General features: G+C 35.7%; 4 protein-coding genes across 8 annotated transcripts; 3 read left to right on the forward strand and 1 right to left on the reverse strand.

The window, feature by feature from the left end:
* Positions 1–104: 104 nt before the first annotated feature.
* LOC124533849 (fidgetin-like protein 1) lies at positions 105–5,106 on the forward strand. 2 transcript variants are annotated; one of them, XM_047109387.1, is made up of 10 exons: positions 105–318; positions 420–590; positions 697–1,203; positions 1,652–1,767; positions 2,560–2,715; positions 3,159–3,292; positions 3,366–3,480; positions 3,711–3,823; positions 4,399–4,590; positions 4,708–5,106. In XM_047109387.1, the coding sequence occupies exons 1-10, from the start codon at positions 227–229 to the stop codon at positions 4,825–4,827; spliced, it is 1,716 nt and encodes a 571-aa protein (XP_046965343.1). In that variant the 5' UTR covers positions 105–226; the 3' UTR covers positions 4,828–5,106. The 2 variants fall into 2 exon arrangements, with proteins under 2 accessions (XP_046965343.1, XP_046965344.1); XM_047109388.1 differs by having other exon boundaries at positions 435–590.
* Positions 5,107–7,889: 2,783 nt separating this feature from the next.
* Positions 7,890–11,745, forward strand: LOC124533683 (DNA polymerase eta). Of its 4 annotated transcripts, none has more exons than XM_047109114.1 (8): positions 7,890–8,191; positions 8,612–8,746; positions 8,868–8,970; positions 9,159–9,375; positions 9,578–9,695; positions 9,772–9,912; positions 10,046–10,413; positions 10,496–11,745. In XM_047109114.1, the coding sequence occupies exons 1-8, from the start codon at positions 8,058–8,060 to the stop codon at positions 11,632–11,634; spliced, it is 2,355 nt and encodes a 784-aa protein (XP_046965070.1). In that variant the 5' UTR covers positions 7,890–8,057; the 3' UTR covers positions 11,635–11,745. The 4 variants fall into 4 exon arrangements, with proteins under 4 accessions (XP_046965070.1, XP_046965069.1, XP_046965071.1 ...); XM_047109113.1 differs by having other exon boundaries at positions 7,891–8,191; positions 10,493–11,743; XM_047109115.1 differs by having other exon boundaries at positions 8,010–8,229; positions 10,493–11,742.
* Positions 11,746–11,926: 181 nt separating this feature from the next.
* LOC124533744 (60S ribosomal protein L10) lies at positions 11,927–14,068 on the reverse strand. The gene is made up of 5 exons (XM_047109217.1): positions 13,971–14,068; positions 13,819–13,847; positions 13,432–13,737; positions 12,454–12,616; positions 11,927–12,132 (listed from the first exon to the last, which is right to left on the reverse strand). The coding sequence occupies exons 2-5, from the start codon at positions 13,839–13,841 to the stop codon at positions 11,965–11,967; spliced, it is 660 nt and encodes a 219-aa protein (XP_046965173.1). The 5' UTR covers positions 13,842–13,847; positions 13,971–14,068; the 3' UTR covers positions 11,927–11,964.
* Positions 14,069–14,427: 359 nt separating this feature from the next.
* Positions 14,428–20,859, forward strand: LOC124533661 (probable E3 ubiquitin-protein ligase MGRN1). Its single transcript, XM_047109079.1, has 14 exons — positions 14,428–14,717; positions 14,995–15,113; positions 15,225–15,496; positions 15,654–15,841; positions 15,975–16,129; positions 16,369–16,617; positions 16,694–16,831; positions 17,025–17,123; positions 17,281–17,364; positions 17,437–17,550; positions 17,998–18,142; positions 18,850–18,923; positions 19,291–19,366; positions 19,538–20,859. The coding sequence occupies exons 1-14, from the start codon at positions 14,630–14,632 to the stop codon at positions 19,669–19,671; spliced, it is 1,935 nt and encodes a 644-aa protein (XP_046965035.1). The 5' UTR covers positions 14,428–14,629; the 3' UTR covers positions 19,672–20,859.
* The last annotated feature ends 408 nt before the right edge of the window (positions 20,860–21,267 follow it).

Below are 21,267 nucleotides of genomic sequence, written 5' to 3' on the forward strand. Positions count from 1 at the left end.
GAAAATATTAGTAAAATTCATATACTGATTTCTATAAAATTACTTACATGACATATTAAAGTATATTAATAATCTATATTTCAAAGTCAGTTGTCAAAAAAAATTAAGTTGGTTTCTGTTGTCGTGACTTCATGAATTGCCGCCTAAATGCAATTTAAATTGTAAAGAGAAACAAGAAAGTAATATAAGTATAGATAAAACTGTAAATACTACAAGTTAAAAAACAATGCAGTTATCACAATCTGAATCGAGTGACGGTACTAACGTGTCTTTAATAAATGCAGAAATTGTCCATCAGTATAAGAAATCTCTAACCAGGTATGCTAGATTAAATGTTACTTATTCAATATTATTTAACAAACAGCACTGAATTTCCCATAAATAATCAGAGCTAAATTATTTTAAAAATACACTTGAAGACAAACTTATTTTAGTTGCTCCAACAATTCATCAACTATCTCTTTGCAAGAAGCATGGCAAGCCAACATTAAACTATTTCACAAAAATGAAGATCGACTTATAGGCTTTGCAAAGGAACTTTTAAACAGCTCTATCTGTACTGAGATCGAATCTTGGAGTACATCCCTGGGGTAAGGATTGTGTGATAAATTTCATTTTAATTATTAATGTTAAAAATCACTCATCTGTAATAAAATGGAATAGAAGATATGTACAATTAAAAATTTATATTTTCAGAGAACTACCAGATCCATTAATGTTATTTGAAAAGTCTTTACCAAAGTGTAAATGTCTTAGTATAAATCAAAATTTGCAACAAAATAAAACAATAAATATTATGCATACCAAATGCATATGTAAAGTTGATTTACCTACCCAAGAAAAGTCAGAAGTGTCATACTTTAGACCATTGTATTCTGAGAATTCTAGTCAAGAATCAAAATCTGGAGATGACAAGCTCGCAAAACATAAGTTTGGACGTTTGAAATCAAAGAAAACTGTGCCTACATCAAATAATGTATCGGATAGAAATTTCAGTAAAGAATTTGATATGGACATAGAAAAGCCATTAGTAAATAATGATGTTGAAGTTGACGAGGACAAAGCTCATAAAAGTCAAGTAGCAAAAATAACATTTAAAACTGCTAGAGAAACATTATTGGCATCTAATCCAGCAGCTCGGCGCACTCTGGGCGCATCAAGAAAGGCTCAGGCCAAATTTGTTTCTCCAATGCTTGGGGCTCAGTAAGATTTTATTTTTAAATATTTAAAATAAATTACTTTAATTCGTCTGGTCATGGACTTATCAAATATTGAATCTCTTCAATTATATTTCTGTTCCCTGGTTTTAAAATATCAAATATCAATAACCCATTCTTGTGGTAGTCAGAATGAAAATATTAAATATAATAAAGTTGATTGGTTAATTTAAAAATCATTGGCATAATTATAAGCTTATATTCTTTTAGCATGAATGAATGGATTTTTTTTTTGGAAAAGATTTGGCAAATGTCAAGGTGTTTTACATTATAATCAAAAATAAACTTGATGATTATAGCCACTAAATCATTTCAAAATATCACCCTTTTATTATTAAACCATGATTTATTATTTATATTATCAAAGATTTTTGTAAAAAAAATAGTAATTTCACTAATATCACAATAAATTTACAAAATGGTCTTTTTTGCAGAGAAAAACAGGAGGAGGTCAATGAACCTGTTATAACAGATGAGCGACTAAAGCACATTGACCCGAAAATGATAGAACTGATTGAAAGTGAAATAATTGATAAAGGATCTCCAATTGGTATTGGGTTTTTGTCATTATTTCACATGAATATTAAACTTTAAAATGTTGCTTTGTACTATTTTATTATCAATAGTCTCTACTATGAATCATTAGAAAGCCTCCTACTCACTTTAAAGTTTGAGTATAACATCTCTGATATAAAGAATCTAAATTAAAAACAAATTAGCGAATAAATTGTCTCTCTAATGTCATCAAACCACCAATCATCGACGTTTTGACGACCTCCGTGGTCGAGTGGTGTGTACACCGGTTTTCATGGGTACGCCGCTCCAAGGTCCCGGGTTCGATTCCCGGCCGAGTCAATGTAGATTATCATTAGTTTTCTATGTTGTCTTGGGTCTGGGTGTTTGTGGTACCGTCGTTACTTCTGATTTCCATAACACAAGTGCTTTAACTACTTACATTGGGATCAAAGTAATGTATGTGATGTTGTCTCATATTTATTTATTATTATTTATTAATTGAGCTGAGATGGCCCAGTGGTTAGAACGCGTGCATCTTAACCGATGATTGCGGGTTCAAACCCAGGCAAGCACCACTTTATATATGTGCTTAATTTGTGTTATAATTCATCTCATGCTCGGCGTTGAAGGAAAACATCGTAAGGAAACCTGCATGTGTCTAATTTCATCGAAATTCTGCCACGTGTGCATTCCACCAACCCGCATTGGAACAGCGTGGTGGAATATGTTCCAAGCCCTCTCCTTAATGGAAGAGGAGGCCTTATCTCAGCAGTGGGAAATTTACAGGCTGTTACTTTACTTTTTACTTTTATTTATTAATCATCAGGGTGGGACGACATCGCGGGGCTGCAGCAGGCCAAGAGCGTGCTGCAGGAGGCGGTGGTGTGGCCGCTGCTGCGCCCCGACATCTTCACGGGCCTGCGCCGCCCCCCGCGCGGCGTGCTGCTATTCGGCCCGCCCGGCACCGGCAAGACCTTGATCGGTGAGCGATCCGCTTTACGCCGTAGATGTCGAGGGACAGTCGTAACATTAGCAAAGACAAATCTCAAAATTAAAATTAGATTCTTTAGGAACAATATAAGCAACAGGATATGCAACATCTCTTTCGCGTTTTTTTTTAAGTTTTCACCACCGTCTTATTATCCGCCCGCAATAGCCCAATAGGGTCTTGGCGAATGTACGAATTATCAAGTCATACTTCTATACATACACGGATTAAAAATTCACTGAATCGTTTTGACTGAAAAAGTATTTATTATAAGTGTTGAAGGCGGACTGAATAATAATCCAAATGAGCGCAGGAAAACATTGGTATTGATACTGAAAAATTGAAAATATCCTAAGACGCCTCGTGGAGCGCGTGAGGCACGTGTGACGTGTGCGTGTGACGTGTGACGTGTGCGTGTGACGTGTGCGTGTGTGCAGGGCGCTGCGTGGCGGCGCAGTGCCGCGCGACGTTCTTCAGCATCTCGGCCGCGTCGCTGACGTCCAAGTGGATCGGCGACGGCGAGAAGATGGTGCGCGCGCTGTTCGCCGTGGCGCGCGCGCGCCAGCCCGCGGTCAGCGCCCCCTGAGCTGCCTCCTGACATGACTGCTCAAGTGCCTTTGTAGCTGACGTCTTCCCATGTTTAGGTGATCTTCATCGATGAGATCGACTCGCTGCTGAGTCAGCGAAGCGACAGCGAGCACGAGGCAAGTCGCCGGATCAAAACTGAGTTCCTGGTGCAATTCGACGGCGCTTCTACTGGTGAGTTTTTGCTGTTTAACGATCAAACCTTTTAATTTTGTAATTGATATCTGCCTTGTGTAGGAATCGAACGACGGCAACATTTTAATTGATTGCTGTGGTAAATCCATAGGATCTTATTTGTTAGTTGTAATTGAAATCGTGTAATCATTAACAATATTTTTTCGTTACTCATGTATATATTTATTATTTATAGTAGCAAGTAAGCTAAGTGTAAAATTGGCCAACAGGTGAAGAGGATCGTATTCTGATAGTGGGCGCGACGAACCGACCGCACGAGCTGGACGAAGCGGCGAGACGGCGCCTTGTCAAACGACTGTACATCCCGCTGCCCGATTTCGAAGTTTGTATTTAAAATATTGAAACCTTAACGAAAACATAATTAGAATAATAATTTTGGTTAATAAGTTTGCATCACAAGTGTATATTCAACATTTCCCTTAATTGATGGTTGGAATTAGTTTTTGCAAAAAAATATATTGCTTAGTCGTCATAGTTAACTCAAGTAATATATGGTTCATTGTCAGACGAAAAAAACCAAAAACAAACGAAAATATATGTCGAATAATATATTTCGTAATAAACGATTTAGTGGTGTGATTGAAAGAAAACAATAATATATATAAATCGCTTGAATAATGTTCTCAGTATAATCCTGTTGACTTCCAGGCAGGATATATTAATTTAAATAATTGTATTAATTAACATGACTGTACTTTTTTTTAAATGTTGAAAAAGAGTAACTACTGTGTTTCTTGCCGGTTCTTCTCGGTAGAATATACTTTCCGAACCGGTGGTAGCTTCACTTAATTGTTATATGACGATTCAAAAGTGCTTGAAAAAGCCCACTTGAATGAAGTATATTTTGATTTGATTTGAATCCATATATGCTAAAATTTGATAAGTATATTATTCCAGGCACGCAAACAAATAATTAGCAACTTGTTGAGGAGCGAACAGCACGAGCTGTCGGCGAGCCACGTGGCGGACGCGGCGCGCCTCACGGACGGCTACTCCGGCGCCGACATGAAGTCGCTCTGCTCGGAGGCCGCGATGGGCCCGATACGCTCCGTGCCTCTGTCGCAGATCGTCACCATTGACAGGGATCAGGTAGCAGAACATACGAGGACCGATTATAAACTGGGAGTCACAACTCTTTCTGGTTGTATCAGATAACAATTCCTAAATATTTTGAGATACATCAAACTGTACTATATTTTGTTTCAGGTTCGTCCGGTAACTGTGCAAGACTTCAAAATAGCTCTTCAGCGTGTGCGTCCGAGTGTCTCACAAGACGACCTCGGCCAATATGTTAAATGGAATAACACTTACGGTCACGGCTTCTAAAATTGTACACAGATCTGTTTTAAACGAGGGTGCAGCGGGGTAAAAGACGCGTTTGCAGCGTGTCATTGCCGCGGGCGGCTCATCGTTAAGCTCGTCATTTAACATCAGCGAAACGCCACAGTTGGTCTCTTAATAAAAATTTTGGGGAAGAGGGAGATCACCAGAAAACCACTATTATCCAAGTTCTTATAATGCTTAAGCACAGTGAGCAGATTGTAAGCAGATTGGGCTAGTTAGTAGTTAGTACAAAAATATTTTATTAATAAATTTTGATGTCAGTGTCTGCCTTTTACTTGATTTAAAATTCTCTGAAGTTGAATCGAAGTTTTCTGACATGGATCATTTAACGAATGTCAAGTTCTCACCTAAATTTGTTAAAACATAGAATAACTAGCGACTCACTTTAGAACATTTTAACAAACATAATCTGCTTCATAGTAAACAATTTGGATTCACGAGGGGTCGCTCGACAACAGACGCTGGTATCGAGCTTATTAAGAATATCTATGAAGCCTGGGAGGAGTCACGGGATGCCTTAGGGGTTTTCTGTGACTTATCCAAAGCCTTTGATTGTGTTCAACATGAGACTCAGGTCAGGAAACTTTATCACTATGGAATTAGAGAATGTGCGCTTGACCTTCTGACTTCTTATCTTAACAATAGAATTCAGAGGGTTGACGTTAAAGGAAATAGGTCTCCTGGGGTCTCAGTTGGTATGGGGGTCCCTCAGGGATCAATTCTTGGACCTTTTCTGTTTCTCACATATATAAATGACTTGCCCTTTCTTGTTGGGAACAAACATGATATAGTATTGTTTGCTGATGATACCTCCTTAGTTTTTAAAATTAATAGAAAACAGGTACAGTACGACGACGTAAACTATGCTATAGCTGATATAGTACATTGGTTTAGCGTAAACAATCTTAGGCTTAATAATAATAAAACAAAAATTGTGAAATTTAGTACACCAAATGTACATAATGTAAAAGCCGATGTACTCATTAACGGGGAATCTATGGATCCAATTGATTCTGCTGAGTTTCTTGGCCTTACTGTTGATGCCAAGTTGCAATGGGGCCCCCATATTAACGGATTGGCGAGTAGACTGAGTTCTGCGGCATTCGCGGTCAAAAAGATTAGATTATGTACCGATGTTGATACGGCTCGCTTAGTATATTTCAGTTACTTTCACAGTATAATGTCATACGGTATTATGCTGTGGGGCAACGCAGCCGCTATCCATACTATATTTGTGCTACAGAAGAGGGCTATTCGCGCAATCTATAACCTAGGAGCTAAAGAATCGTTAAGGAATAAATTTAGAGAAATCAAGATATTGACTGTTGCTTCTCAATATATATTCTGCAATGTTATGTATGTACGAAAAAATATTAATGATTTCATGAGAAAATGTGATACTCATAGCATTGGTACAAGGAACAAACACAAACTTGTTACTCCTGTTACTCGACTACATAGAGTCAGTAACTCCTTTGTGGGGCAATGTATACGGTTTTACAACAGGATCCCAGAAAGCGTTCAAAATGCCTCTGTTGCCAAATTTAAGAAAATTATTAAGGAACGCTTGTGTGCAAAAGGTTACTATACAATTAATGAGTTTATGATCGATAGCACACCTTGGGAATGAAACGATCGCCTCCTGGCTATTTCATCTCATATTAAATTGTTTAAATAATATATGAGACAAAAAAAAAAAAAAACCCGCTGAGTTTCTTTCGCCGGTTCTTCTCAGGTCAGGGTATTTTCTTTTCCGAACCGGTGGTAGTGTTTCAATTGACCATCAATAAGAAAGTGTAATGCTTCAATATTGAATAAAGTTATTTGAGTTTTTGACTAGCCTCGGCTTTGCATTGGTGCAATGCTAAATATCCTACAAAATTGCTTTATATACAAAGATCACATCTTTTTGTCATTGTACTATAATAGATATTTTTAGTAGACTGTTACTATATTTTTTTATTTAACTTGTACAGTTCAGCCAGCAGTTATAATGAAAGCGCAAAAAATATGTATATTAATTACGACTTAAATTTAAAAAACCCACACTACCACACCCACAATTATCAGTGCTCCTCTAGTATATTGTGCATGTCGCACCTTTAGTAATATAAGGAATCAAGTCAAAATTTGTGAAAACTGTGATTTTAAAAGCTAAGGGCACAAAATGAAATGCGCCACCGATTAACGCTGACAGAGAAAGAAAAAGAATCAGAATAACTCTGTATATATGTGCCTCTCTCACACTCGCTGCTCCCGTTCCCCGCTCTGTTACAAGGGCGCAATTTGTGTTTGTGTCCTTCTATGACGAAAAACCTAATAAGTTTGGTTTTTAATATTTTGTATTATACAGAACAATTTATATTTGCGCCGTTATATTATACAAAATGTAATAAATAATTGGGTCTAGTTCATAATCGATCGTTATATTGCCTAAAAGTAAATTTTATTTATAGAATCATGTCTTATTGGTTTGTTGTAAACTTAAATAGTTCCATATTGACGCTATGTTTTTTGTACTATATGCGTCTAATTTGAAACTGTTTCTTCAAGTGCTTGTAATTTTCTTTCTTTTTTTATATTATTTCTTTATATGTATAAATATTGATAGTTTATTTATCAAAGATCAAATCTGCCAAGTTTCATATGTATTACTTAAATAATAAACATGTTATTTAAAAAAATACTTGTTATGTAAGAAAGAATATAAATAGAGAAAAAAATATTGTTGTTAAGAATGATTTTGGGTTGTGCCTTTATAGTACTAAGGGTGCGATATTATTACTCATATAAAATTCACCCACACTTCTTATTCCGTATTCTATATCCATTGTGTATGTTTAAACATATAAGAATACATAGGGACAGTTGGAGGGAAGCGACTTTGTTTTATACTGTAGTGATTATATAATATTTACACAAAAAACAACGTATTTCTATATTTAGTACATTTATGTAAATGTTAAAAAATATTTGTCTATTTACCTATCCTGCGATTACCAATTAAAAGTCTGGCAACATTAATCCAAATGTCAAAACAAATGTAAAGCATGAGTTTTTTCTAACAGAAGTCACAATCAAGTAAATACCTAATCATTGCTTGAAAAGAAACCGGTAGTCTGTAGTACAAGTATAAACTTGTGTCATTTAATGAACTATTGATGAAATTCATTTGTAGATAAAATTGTATTATTTTTTTATAAAAGTGTAAAATGGATTTGGAAAATAGAATAGTTGTGTTGATAGATATGGATTGTTTTTATTGTCAAGTGGAAGAGAAATTAAATCCAGAACTTAAAGGAAAACCTATAGCTGTTGTGCAATATAATCCATGGAAAGGAGGAGGGTGAATAAATCTATTCATTAAACTTTACATTACGAATTGTCAGTATTAAGTATATACACTACATTTGTTTATTAAACCTATCAATATTATTTCCTTTAAACAAACTCTCTCTTATGTTATGACACAGGAGGGAGCAACTGGACCCTCCATAATAGAGATTCCAAGTAGTCAACAATTTTTTGTAAAATAATAATTTGACTTCCTACTCCTCTGTTGCTTCACGGCCTCCTAGCCTTTAAATTAGGGTCTGTTATGTAATATTTCTTTGCCCATATTATATAGGAGAATATTTTAGTATCTTGATTGTGTTAAACCAACAATGTTAATTATTATTTGTAACTTTTAAAGAAAGAAAAAAGATTTACTTTTTAAATAGTAATATATTTGATTAAAAATAATATAATTTATATATTTACTTAGAATTATTGCAGTCAACTATGTAGCCAGAGCTATGGGAGTAAATCGACATATGCGAGGTGATGATGCCAAGGCGAAGTGTCCTGATATCCAACTCCCATCAGTGCCATGCAAAAAAGGAAAAGCGAATATTTCAAAGTAAGAAGAGAATAAAATAAGATAATAATAGATAATATTATGGTGAAAGATTTGTTCTTGCTGTATTTACACATATTTTATTATGATTGTATTAAAAATATATCACTTTGAAACATTTTAGATATAGAGATGCAGGGATAGAAGTAGCAAAGGTACTTCAAAGATTTACAACTTTGTTAGAAAGGGCTTCAATTGATGAAGCTTACTTAGATATAACAATTCCAGTAAGTTCTTATATATAAAAGTGTTTAACAAAATATTTATGAATTATTATCAACATATTACAAAATATATATAAACAAAAAAAAAAGATGATTCAAAGCAAACTTTTTACTTATTCTTCTGTTCTATTTATTTAATTTTTGAATCTAATATGTCTTAAACCAATTATTGACATGAACTAAAATTTCAGGTGCAAAAAAGACTTCAAACAATAAATGTGCACACATTAACAAGTAGTATGATGCCCAATACATTTGCACTGGGATATGACAGTTTTGATCATTTTATCTCAGATATTCACAGCTGTGGCTCGGATTCTATTGAATTTGACTATGAACATGCACAAAAATTACTAGTTGGAGCTCAGATTGTTAGTGAAATTAGAGCTGCCGTTTTTGAAGAAACAGGTAAACCATGAATTGGAATATTGATATTCCTTTATATTTAAATTTTTTTTTAAATCATTTTTATTATTCTAATAAATGCATTATTGATAAGATATTTTTAGTTTGGCCACTTTAAAAGTAAAAGTTTAAATTTTTTTTTTAATAAGTTTCGTCATATGCAACCTTTTATACATTTGTTTTTAATGCACCAATCATATTTAAGGTTACACATGTTCAGCGGGAATTGCTCACAATAAAATATTGGCAAAATTAGTCTGTGGTATGAACAAACCTAACAAACAAACAGTGCTGCCAAAACACTCTGTAAACATTTTGTACAAGTATGTATTAAATATAATGTACATACATTACCTTAAATAATAATTATCTATGAAAAGTATATTATTCTGATCACAGGACTTTATCAGTAAAAAAAGTTAAGCATTTAGGAGGAAAATTTGGAGATCATGTCTGTGAAATATTGAAAATTCAAACCATGGGGCAGTTACAACCTTTCACAGAAAGAGATCTTCAGGCTAAATTTGATGAAAAAAATGGGTAAGCATTTTAAATTAATTACCACATCAAATAAATTGTTATTCCTATATAATATTTCACTTTCACATTTTATTGTGGTACTCCTTTGAAGCAATCAATCAAATTAAAATTGAAACATATTTTACAATTTCAGAACATGGTTGTACAACATAGCTCGAGGAATAGATGTAGAACCTGTTCAAGCAAAATTCAATCCAAAAAGTATTGGATGTTGCAAGAATTTCAAAGGAAAATCGGCTCTCTTAGATTTAGAAAGTGTTAAAAAGTGGCTAAGGGATTTAGGCGACGAAATAGAAGAAAGATTAGAAAAAGATGCTTTAGAAACTAATAGAACACCAAAGCAAATGGTCATCAGCTTTTCAGTACAACTCCAGGATGGCAGAGACACAAGTAGTTCCAGGTCATACAATTTCTTACCTGAAGATGAATTGTGTGGAGAATTGTTTACAAATAAGGCTTTTGAAATTCTTATTGATAGTACAGAAGGTTGCAAGCCAAAAGGTTCATACATAAGTACCTAACTAAACTTCTAATTTTATGTTTCCAAATTTATTTCAACTAATGCAAGTGTTCTTTCCAGAAGCCGAGATTAATAAAAAATTAAGAGCACCAATAACATTTCTTGGTATCAGTGTTGGTAAGTTTGAAGATAATACAGAGAATAAGAAAACGAAAAAAATCAAGGACTATTTCTGTGCTGGTTCTTCTAAAGAAACAGTACCAAAGTCCAATGAATCCACTAAAGTGAATGAAAAAAATATAATAAATAAAAACAATATTGACAAAAACTACATATTGCATAAATTTTTACAAATAAACAATGATAAGAAACAAATTAAGGAAGAAACTATGGGACCAAATAATGAAAAAGTGTTAGAATCTTCATTAGATAAGCAAGAATCGTTTTTTGCCAAATTTTTGAAAAAAGACTTGGTGAATAAAGAATGTAACCAGGAATCTTATGATGATGGATCTAAATCTCTAAATATAGTTAATAGTCCTATTTGTAATATAGTTGAGTGTGGTGATGATAGCAATGATACTGTTTATTCAGGATCAACTATTAATGAAGAAATTAATAAAAGTATAGCTCTATTTGAAGATGATCCGCTTGATGTAGCTCGTGTTAGTAATATGAGGGAGCTCTTAAAAACGACTGAAATCGAAGTAGATAAGCTTTTAGAAGTACAACCTAGTGCTGATATTTCATCAAGAACAGTTACACCTGAAATTATAGATGCAAACCACATAGAAACCATTGAATGTTTTGAATGTGGTAAAGCTTTACCATTAAATCAGTTTGATGAACACGCAGATTACCACATGGCGCTTAAATTAAGGGAGGAAGAGAGAGAGGAATTACGTAAAACAAAAGATAAAACTACTCTCAAGGAAGCAGTTGGAGAAGTAAAGAAGAAAAAATCTGTACAAGAACTTAATAAAAATGAGCCAAAGCCTTCCAATCAAATTTCCAAATTTTTTACAAAATTCGATATCACAGCCCCCGTGAAGATGTGTACTGAGTGTGGTGAACGAGTTGCAGTTGAAAAATTTTCTGAACACCTCGACTTTCACGAAGCTCAAAAATTAAGTAGGGAGTTAAATAAAAAAACCTCAGTTAATTCTTATGCTAGTAGTAGTGGTAAAAGGCAGAGAGTATCAACATCACCCATAAAGAAAACGAAATTACCTTGTAAATCGATAGACACGTTTTTTAGGTGAGATACATATAAGTGTGAGAAAAAATTTAAAACTATGTAAATTATGTGATATATCTAGGAACAGATTTTTTACAATATATTTGTTACTATTATCCAATAAATAATGAAATCAATAAATCACGTCTTTCTTCGACTAACACAAAAAACCCAAAATAAAAAAAGGCTATAAATTTTATTATAATCCTTTCTACCATTCTTAAAATGGTCAAGTTTAATAAATCATGTGACCAACATGATTCAGGAACTGGTTTACTGGTTTTTGAAAGGAATGTGGCATAAATAAAAACCTGAGGTAAAATATTATGGTTTATTGATGTTCAATCCAATGCAATTATACACTGTGGAGCTCAGTTTGGAACTTTCTCCATGTGTCAAGAGGTCCATGCTTGGGGCGGTACCTCACGTTGCAACCGTCATTGGCGAGACAGCCATCATCACGCAGTTTCTCGAACTCATCACGGTCATACTTAGTGAAGCCCCACCTCTTGGAGACATAGATCTAAAAAAATAAATAGACATTGATGTAGTTATTAGCTTTTAAGCATATTTTCTGTTATTTATTGATTTTTTACACCTCAAAGAGTTTTTTAGATTTTAGACTTAAATATTTTAAAATCTGTTTTGATAAAAATATATTATCATAATAGACTCCTTTTCAGTTGAAAGGCAGCTAAAATTGAACACAAACTATGTATAATGTTTAAGAATGTAAAAATTCTGTTGTCAAACACTTCTAAATGTAATAAATAATAAGTTAGACACACATATATATATATATATATATATATATATGTGTATATGTATATAAGAATGAACAAACCTTCTGACGACCAGGGAACTTGAACTTGGCACGACGCAGAGCCTCAATGACTTGCGCCTTCCATCTGTCACTGGAGCGCACGGACATGATGGGCTGTCCAATGCGAACACGCGCAACGGTACCTTGGGGCTTGCCGAAAGCACCTCTCATTCCAGTCTGGAGCCTGGAATTTATAATAACAATATTTATAACTTGAAATTATAACCTTCAAATTATCCACGAATTTATATTAGATATAATGAAGATAATAAATATAAATAAAGTGTCAGTAAATATGTAAGACCAATAATCAAACAATAGGAAATAGAATGGATAAGTCTGTAACCTACATTAAATTGTGTTGCATATTGGTGTTTACAAGAAAAAATGCATGATCATGATAATATTAAACTCTGTCAATACTATTTGATAAACTATTTGAAAGTAACAAGTCATATTAAATAGAAATATGCAAATCATCACATTGTGATGAAATTGAAGTATTATCAATTAAGTCAGTATGATTCATAAAACATATCAACAAGGTCAAAATAGAAGTTACGAGTAGAATCAAAAAATAATATAAATTTACTATTACATATTAATAATGATTACTGTCTTTCATATTATATCCATTCAATTCAATTCAAAAACTGAAAACTTCAGGTAAATTTTATCATATCATAACATTTATCTGAAGTTTTCAGTCAATCTTAAAAATTGAATATCTACTTGCATTTGTAAGAACAAACTATTATACATTGATGAGTTACTTATGTTATTGTAGCTATACAATTAGAATAAACATTGCACAAGCCACACTCAAATAAAAATTTTGATATTTTATTCTCTTTATTTCTCATTTAGAAAATTTATTTAAGAAATATGATTAACCACATTTTGTGAATAGGTTACTCATAATTTTTCGTTAGTTCTTCGTTAGGCAAGGTTAAGTTAAAGATTTAAAAAGAGATGTGTATAGTATAATATAGTACATACCTATCAGCTCCAGCGCACGATAACATTTTGTTGATGCGGATAACGTGGAAGGGATGCAGCCTCATACGGATATGGAACTGGTCCTTTCCGCAGTTCTTCACGAGGTATTTGTTGCAGCAAATACGACCCGCTTCTAGAGCTTCTGAACTCAGCTGCTCATATTCGTCAGACACTAAGTGCACACATAGTGGAAAGTCGTCCACTGTAGCCTTCTTCTTGCCCAAGTCGAAAATACGGATTTTCGGATCTGGTACACCACGGCAAAACCGAGATTTGGGGTATGGTTTGTTCTTACAATAACGATAGCTAAAACAAAACGAACACTTTAATATTGCGAAAAACTTTATACTTATGGATGGCACTATGTGAGAGCTCCAATATATTTACCATCTCGCTGGACGGCGCCCCATTGTGGCCTGAAATAAATAAAATTAAATACTTAGAAAACCATAAGCAATCAATCCTTGTTTAAATAATATCAAAATATTAAATGAAGAATGAGATTTTTTAAGATTAAATACACATAAAATAATAAGCACCTTCACAAAGTGACACCGACACCTAGTAAAAGAGTGTTGACAACCGGAACTGTTACAGACTTTAAAAAATACAGACGATGTAATCAGTTTATATATCTTAATACAATCTATCAATCTACAAAAATATATGAATGATAAAATAAAATGAATATAATAAATATTAAATAGATATATTTTTCTAATATTTATTACATGCTTTTAATACTGTCTGTATATAGTTTGAGTACAATATTATTTTGTTTTTAATATTAATTTCCGCAATTTTTTAAAAGAATACATATAGTCACAATGATTCCTATACAAAAACAAAAATGTAAAAATATTGCGTATTTAATAAATATTATTAAAAGTATTTGAAAAATATTGATTTTGTATATTTTCTTTAGTGCTTATCAAATAATGTTTGTCTGTCATTAGATCTGATATTTATGATTATATTTTGATTCGAAGTTTCTGTCAATAGTCAGTCAATAGTCAATACTCAATACATATGTGACGTTTAGGTACTTGACGATGTCACTAGAAGAGTCTCTTTTATGAAGTAACAAAGCAAACAATTTAAGCTAATAGTCTACAAACTGTATTCATACTCATTTGTTTTATATATGTTGGATACATATTGCTTTTAAAAGATAGCGAGATAATATCTGCAGTTAACAATGGGTGCTTTAGCCAGTAGACAAAATGCTGGTGTGGAAGAAGCAGATGTGGTTTCCAATCTTGCCTATAAATATCCACCCCGATCTGGTTGGTAGACCCATTTCCTTTTCACTTTTTTGATAACTAGTAAAGCAGAATGTCTTAATAATTTTTTTTGTCTGTTTAAAAGTGTAGTATATCCTTTAATTCTTGAATAGTGGTGAATTTTTCCTTGAAAACAGTTTGATATACTTAATATACTTATACTTTTATATACTTTTTTACTTTTTACTATGCTTAATATGAAAACTATTTATCATAAATGAAACAAACAAAACCCAACACAAAATGTCTTTGTAGTTTTAAACAAATATAATTTATTCAGGTAACTATTTTGGAAGTCATTTTATAATGGGTGGAGAGAGGTTCGACACTCCACAACCAGAAGCATATCTGTTTGGTGAAAATGCTGACCTTAACTTTCTTGGCAGCAGACCAACACCAGTAAGTCCAATAAATACAAAAAGTGTGATGAATTTTTTTGCCTTGTAATGAAATTATGAAATTAAAGTAAAATAATTAGCATTTCATAGCTTATAATGAATTTTGTTGCAGTTTCCATATCCACCACCACAATCCAATGAACCAACTAAAACTCTTAAAAGTCTCATTAATATTAGAAAGGAATCCTTGAGGTTTGTTCGATGTCCAGAACCTATTGGTAAGATAAGTGATACAAATAAGATTGGAGATGGAGTCACAAAGACTATTGATTGCAACGGCAAGGGGACCTACTATAATATTGAGTTTACGTTTGATTGCGATGTTCGATGTGCTATCACAATCTTTTATTTCTGTACTGAGGAAGTTACACCAACAGGAGTTGTGTTAGTATGCAAATTAATTTGTTATATTTATAAGGAAATTAATAGATAATAATTAAAATGTTCCATATCAAACTATAGTATGTTTTAATAAATGCATTACTCGAAAATGATTACTTCAAAATTAATAATAATAATCAAGTTAATCATATATTTCTAGTTATTATCCCCGAGACCCGTCCATGACATCTCAGACTTATCACTACAAGAAAGGTGCCAACCAACAGTTTTGCCAGATATCCCATGTCTTTGATCCTTCAAAACAACCTGAAGAAGATCTGTCATACAATGCTGATAGAGAAATAATTCCGATTGCTATTTATTGTGTAGTTGATGAAGGACAAGATGGTAAGAAAATAATATGTATTGCCATATTTTCATAATATTGCTTTCAGACAAAGTGGAATGATGTGGTATTACATATTTGTTTATATGTTTTAATTTAACTCTTTAAAATGAAATGCTTATTAAAACATTGTAGAAATAAGACAATCACACACAACTATAGCAGTGGTGGAAAAACATTCAGATGGCACCTATGTCTTGAAAGCTCTCAAACAGAAGCTCTTTGTCGATGGCCTCTGCTACTTGCTGCAAGAAATCTATGGCATAGAAAACAAGAATCTAGATTCAAAGGTGAGCCTTTTAGTATTCTAGTACGAAATAGTTTCTTCATTTAACATTTATTTAACCATTTATTGTTAATTTTAGATAAGAAAGGTTTTTCCTTGTTTTTTTGCAAACGAAGATTTTTTTCATTTTTAAACTATATTCAAGTGAAATATATCCTCTCAACAACAAGGCACAAGTATTGGCGCTAATATACGTGCAAAGCAACTCGTAACGTTTTTATCAGCTTGTCACGTTCCGCGCAGATAACCGCGGAGGAGGAGACGGAGGACGGCGGGTCGGAGTGCGTGATCTGCATGTGCGACGTGCGCGACACGCTGATCCTGCCGTGCCGCCACCTGTGCCTGTGCAACTCGTGCGCGGACTCGCTGCGCTACCAGGCCAACAACTGCCCCATCTGCCGCGCGCCCTTCCGCGCGCTGCTGCAGATCCGCGCGCTGCAGCGCCTCGCCAACCCCGCCGCGCCCGCGCCGCACCCGCACACCCCGCCCGACGTAAGCGCCCGCGCGCACGCCACGCGTCTGGAGCCCCCGGTTGTGTGAAGTGACCCCGTGTGCGCTCGGTCCGCAGGGCAGCATGGAGAACATCCCGGCGGGCTACGAGCCCGTGTCGCTGCTGGAGGCGCTGAACGGCCCGCCGCCCGCGCGCGCGCGCGTCGCGCCGCCCGCGCCCGCCATCGCCAGCCCCGACACCGACACCGCCTCGCAGGTCGCTGTTGTATTTACTGCCATTCAAAACTTACTATTATTTTATCTAGCTGTGATCATGCAGTCGAAACACATGTAAAGTTCTCTAATTTTATAAAACTATTAACGATCGTATTTCAAAATCAGTATTCCATAGTAATGGCCGGGAGGCAGACAAATAGTTGGCATTAAATAGGAAATATGTTCGTGCATAGGCGGCGGAGGCGCTTAACCGCTGCAACTTGGAGCGCAGCTCGTCCACCAGTCTCGGCAGCGGCGGCAGTCGGAAGCCTCACCACCCTCTGACGCCCGAGGTACCGTATAAATTATCGTTGCCGAGTGCGACGGATTCATATTTTATCACTTCACGTAAAATAAAGTGATCACTAACCCTTATTTTCGTACTATGTTGACTGAGTGAATTCGGAAGTGGCCGCCCGTGTACGGTCCGAGTGAGTCGTGTGCCCACAGTTCCGCATGTCGGTGCTGCTGGCGCGCGAGGAGGGCGCCCGCGAGCCGCGCGCCGCCACGCCGCTGCTGCACCGCCTGTCCAAGGTGCGCTAACCGCCCTCGTCGGCTCGTTGAGTCGCACTAACCCGCGCTAATACGATGCCGCTGCTCCGCCAGAGCTCCCTCAACTCGACGGGTCGCTCGGAGGAGGAGGCTGCGGGCGCGGCGGAGGCGGAGCCAGACAGCGACGCGGAGAGGCGCTCGCCGCTGCTCACGCAGCTCGCCAACGGGGTGCGTCTCTCACATACACCTCAACTCTTCTATTACTAGTGCTTTTCAAACTTACTGAGCAGTGGCTTATTTCGCTTGGTGCTTCTTTTGTTTTTTATGGTATAGCTTGGCGGACGAGCATATGGGCCACCTGATGGTAAGTGGTCACCATCACCTATAGACAATGACGCTGTGAGAAATATTAACTATTCCTTACATCGTCACTGCGCCACTAACCTTGGGAACTAAGATGTTATGTCCCTTGTGCCTGTAGTTACACTGGCTCACTCACCCTTCAAACCGGAACACAACAATACTGACTATTGTTATTTGGCGGTAGAATAACTGATGAGTGGGTGGTACCTACCCAGACGGGCTCGCACAAAGCCCTACCACCAAGAAATTCTATATGGTTTATGGTATGCTAAATGGTTTTCTCAAGTAACGCTGGTGGCCACGTGGTTGCAGACGGTGCGGACGGGCAGCAGCTGCGGCTCGGAGACGCTGCGAGGATCACCGCTGGCGCACATCGACGACACCGACACCGACGAGCCCGACCAGCCTGATCAGACCGACCTACCCGATCAATCCGAGCAACTCGACCAACCGCTCTGTAAGTCGCCTTTTTTAAATCAAATTGTAACAAAATCTCTAAAGAGTTTAAAATGGAGAAAGACTGCTGGATCGGTGTGAAAGAAGGACAAACAAACGATCACGCTTTCACGCTTTTAATAATAAATGGAAATAATCTCGACAATATTACAGCGCACAAGCGTAATATCTAATGTAATATGTATGTCGGTTAGTTCCCCCATCTAGAAGAATTGGGGGTTAAAAATCTTAACTGAGATCTTTAAGTGCTTGTAGTTGTAATTACTTAGATTTCAGAAGATAGAGTTGTATAATTAATAACGTTAGAACTGCAGTACGTAAGTTTGTAGTGAATATTAAATGATAGTATGTATAATTTAATAGGTATTAAATGTAGTATGAAGTATCCCTAATGAAGTTGTCTTATTCTCATGTAAGAGCTTTGTAGATTTGACCATGCTGTAAAGCTTAATTTACCGCCCGTACGTGTATAAGAAATGTTATTTTCAATCATATATAATGTTAACTATACAAATTTGCGATTGAAATTTCTTGCGAAAACTTTGTGACGTTTTAATTAAAAGGAACAATTCTCGCGTAAATAACATTTTTGAGACCGACTAAAATATTAGCCTTAATATTTTGGGAAACGCGAGGTTTTGTTTAAAACCACCGTTTTCCAAAATCGTCGATGTACTGTACGAGCGTGATGGTTTCCCGCGCACGCAGCGGACGGCGCGGGCGCGGCCGCGGCCGACGACTCCGACTACTTCACGCCGGAGGAGCCCAGCCTCGCGCCAACCGTGAGTGCGCACCGGCCGCGCGCCCCACCCCGACCCGCACTGACTGAGTGACTGACCCGACCCGACTCGCACGCTCTACTGTGTAGATGTGATGTTCATTTGTATGATATGTGGGTAGAAGTTAGACGGATTGACGCCGGACTGCCGAGGGGCTGGCATTTCACTGACCATACACACAGCTGTGACGTCAAGCGCTATCATTCAAATTTTTGTTTCATTTTTCGTTGTTCTGCCTTGGTTTCATTCGACTGTGTTTTGTGCATTGTGGATTAATTTTCTCACCGGCCTCTCCATTTGTACTTAATTGGCAGTAGTTTTTTGTATTGCGCGCTTTCGATCGTATTCTGCATCGAGTGTTTTGTTGCAGGAGATAATCACGACCGCGCCGGGGGAGTGCACCCCGCAACGATGGGCGCTTCCGCATCGCGTCACCTCCTTGCCAGGTATGTTATATAACCAAAACTACTTTATAATGGAAATAGTAATTTATGGGTACAACGAAATTGAATAAGGCTAAAATAACAATACACGTGGTGTCAATGACAACGTGTCAATAACGTTACACATGTAAATAAGTAGTAGCGAGTAGCGCGCCGGCATGCCGGCAATGACAGTCCGCGTGTGCGGCGCAGGCACGCCGCTGTCGCAGGCCAGCGTGCGCTCGTCGGGCGACTCGTACAGCTCGAGCTCGAGCACGCGCGGGCTGCTGGCGGCCGGCGCCGCGCTGTCGGCCGAGCCGGCGTGCTAGCGCGCGCTCTCCGTGCTGCCCACGCGCTCCGACACGCACTTCTAGGCGGCACTTCGCATTCACACCTGTCAGACAGACTCTCCCGACTGTCGCGAGTATTGACTGATTCATGATTGATTGCTAACGATTTTGGAACCATCTAGGACCAGTTCGAAATCATTAGTGCCCGTATGAAATAAATATTTCCGTGATTCTAAAAAAATTAGGATAAAAAAATTGAAATATTATTGTTAGGTAAAGAAATTTGTTACATAAATATAAGTACTTTTTATATTTTGAATGCGATTGCATTCAAAATTGTGTATTAAAAAATTAACATAAATATTACAAATGTTTAAATTATAATTGTATTTAACATATGTATCGCTTTCACATCATAATCAAGCATCACAAATTATGAATTAAATTATTATTGTGATATATTTAATATAAATATAAGATATATAGGATTGTAATGACAGTTTTCGAATTCACTAATATTACTGACATATGATCTTTTAGAATAAAGGTGTAGGCATTGAATTTATTTCTTATGAGGTTACATCTATTTTACCCCTTAGGGTTAAATGTAAGTTTAACATACTATGTCATATCACATATGATTCGGGCCTTATACCTGCTCGTTATATTACATGTTTACCTAAATAATTATTACTATGTAAGTGACGTTCTCTAAATCTTATGTAAAAGAAATTTATAATTGCTATGACCGCCTCCTAAATTTAATCCATTAGTTGTTAATGTTGCAAGTGTAAATCTCAAATATCTCGAATGAATTATTTAATATTGGTTTAATGAAGTCACGCGTTATTATTATAGTGCGGCCATACCAAAACGAAAATATAAATAAATGAAATACATTTAAGTTATTTTTTACGAAATATCCTTATTAAACATCGTTTTTGTAGCGAGTAAGTTGTAAAGAAAACAAATAAACAAAAATACTTCAAAGATTATATATACCTAGAACTAAATATGATTAAGTATAGAATTTTAATAAATGTAGGTATTGCGAGTTATTGGTATTTTGATTTCTTGAGTATTATGTACTACATGTTATAAATATAATGTGAATGTACAAGAGAACTGATGCAAACATTCCTTGGCTGGTTGAATCTCAAATGTCTACCTTGAATTAAATCTAATTTAGTTTATTATTTGTTGAAATAAAATGTACAATTAAAAATGTTTTATTTTTCATTACCTTTTTTTTTAAATAATTTATTTTACTATCTGTCCCCAATGACATGTTGTCCGTACCTTTGGTGTATCTGTTATTTGTATTTTTAATATTTTTTTTAGATTGGGCTGTGTTTTTCCTGTCATGTTGTAAATTAAAATTTGCAAACTTTTTTGAGTATATTGTATGAGTAAGACAGGCATGGCCTCATTCATAAAAGTGTTAAACTATCGCCCATAACTCTGGAGACATTTTCTTCTATGTTTATTTTGTACTAGCAATGTGTTCATTAAATTATCATTCGAACATATGAATAAACTGTTCGGATAATCTAACGACTCATGCTCGAATAAGAAGTAAATTCTCACTGCAGAATAGTCTTATTAATGGCTATTCAGTTATCATTTAACATTTTT

Source organism: Vanessa cardui, chromosome 11, assembly GCF_905220365.1.
Source record: "Vanessa cardui chromosome 11, ilVanCard2.1, whole genome shotgun sequence".
In the NCBI taxonomy this organism is placed as follows: Eukaryota; Metazoa; Arthropoda; class Insecta; order Lepidoptera; family Nymphalidae; genus Vanessa; species Vanessa cardui.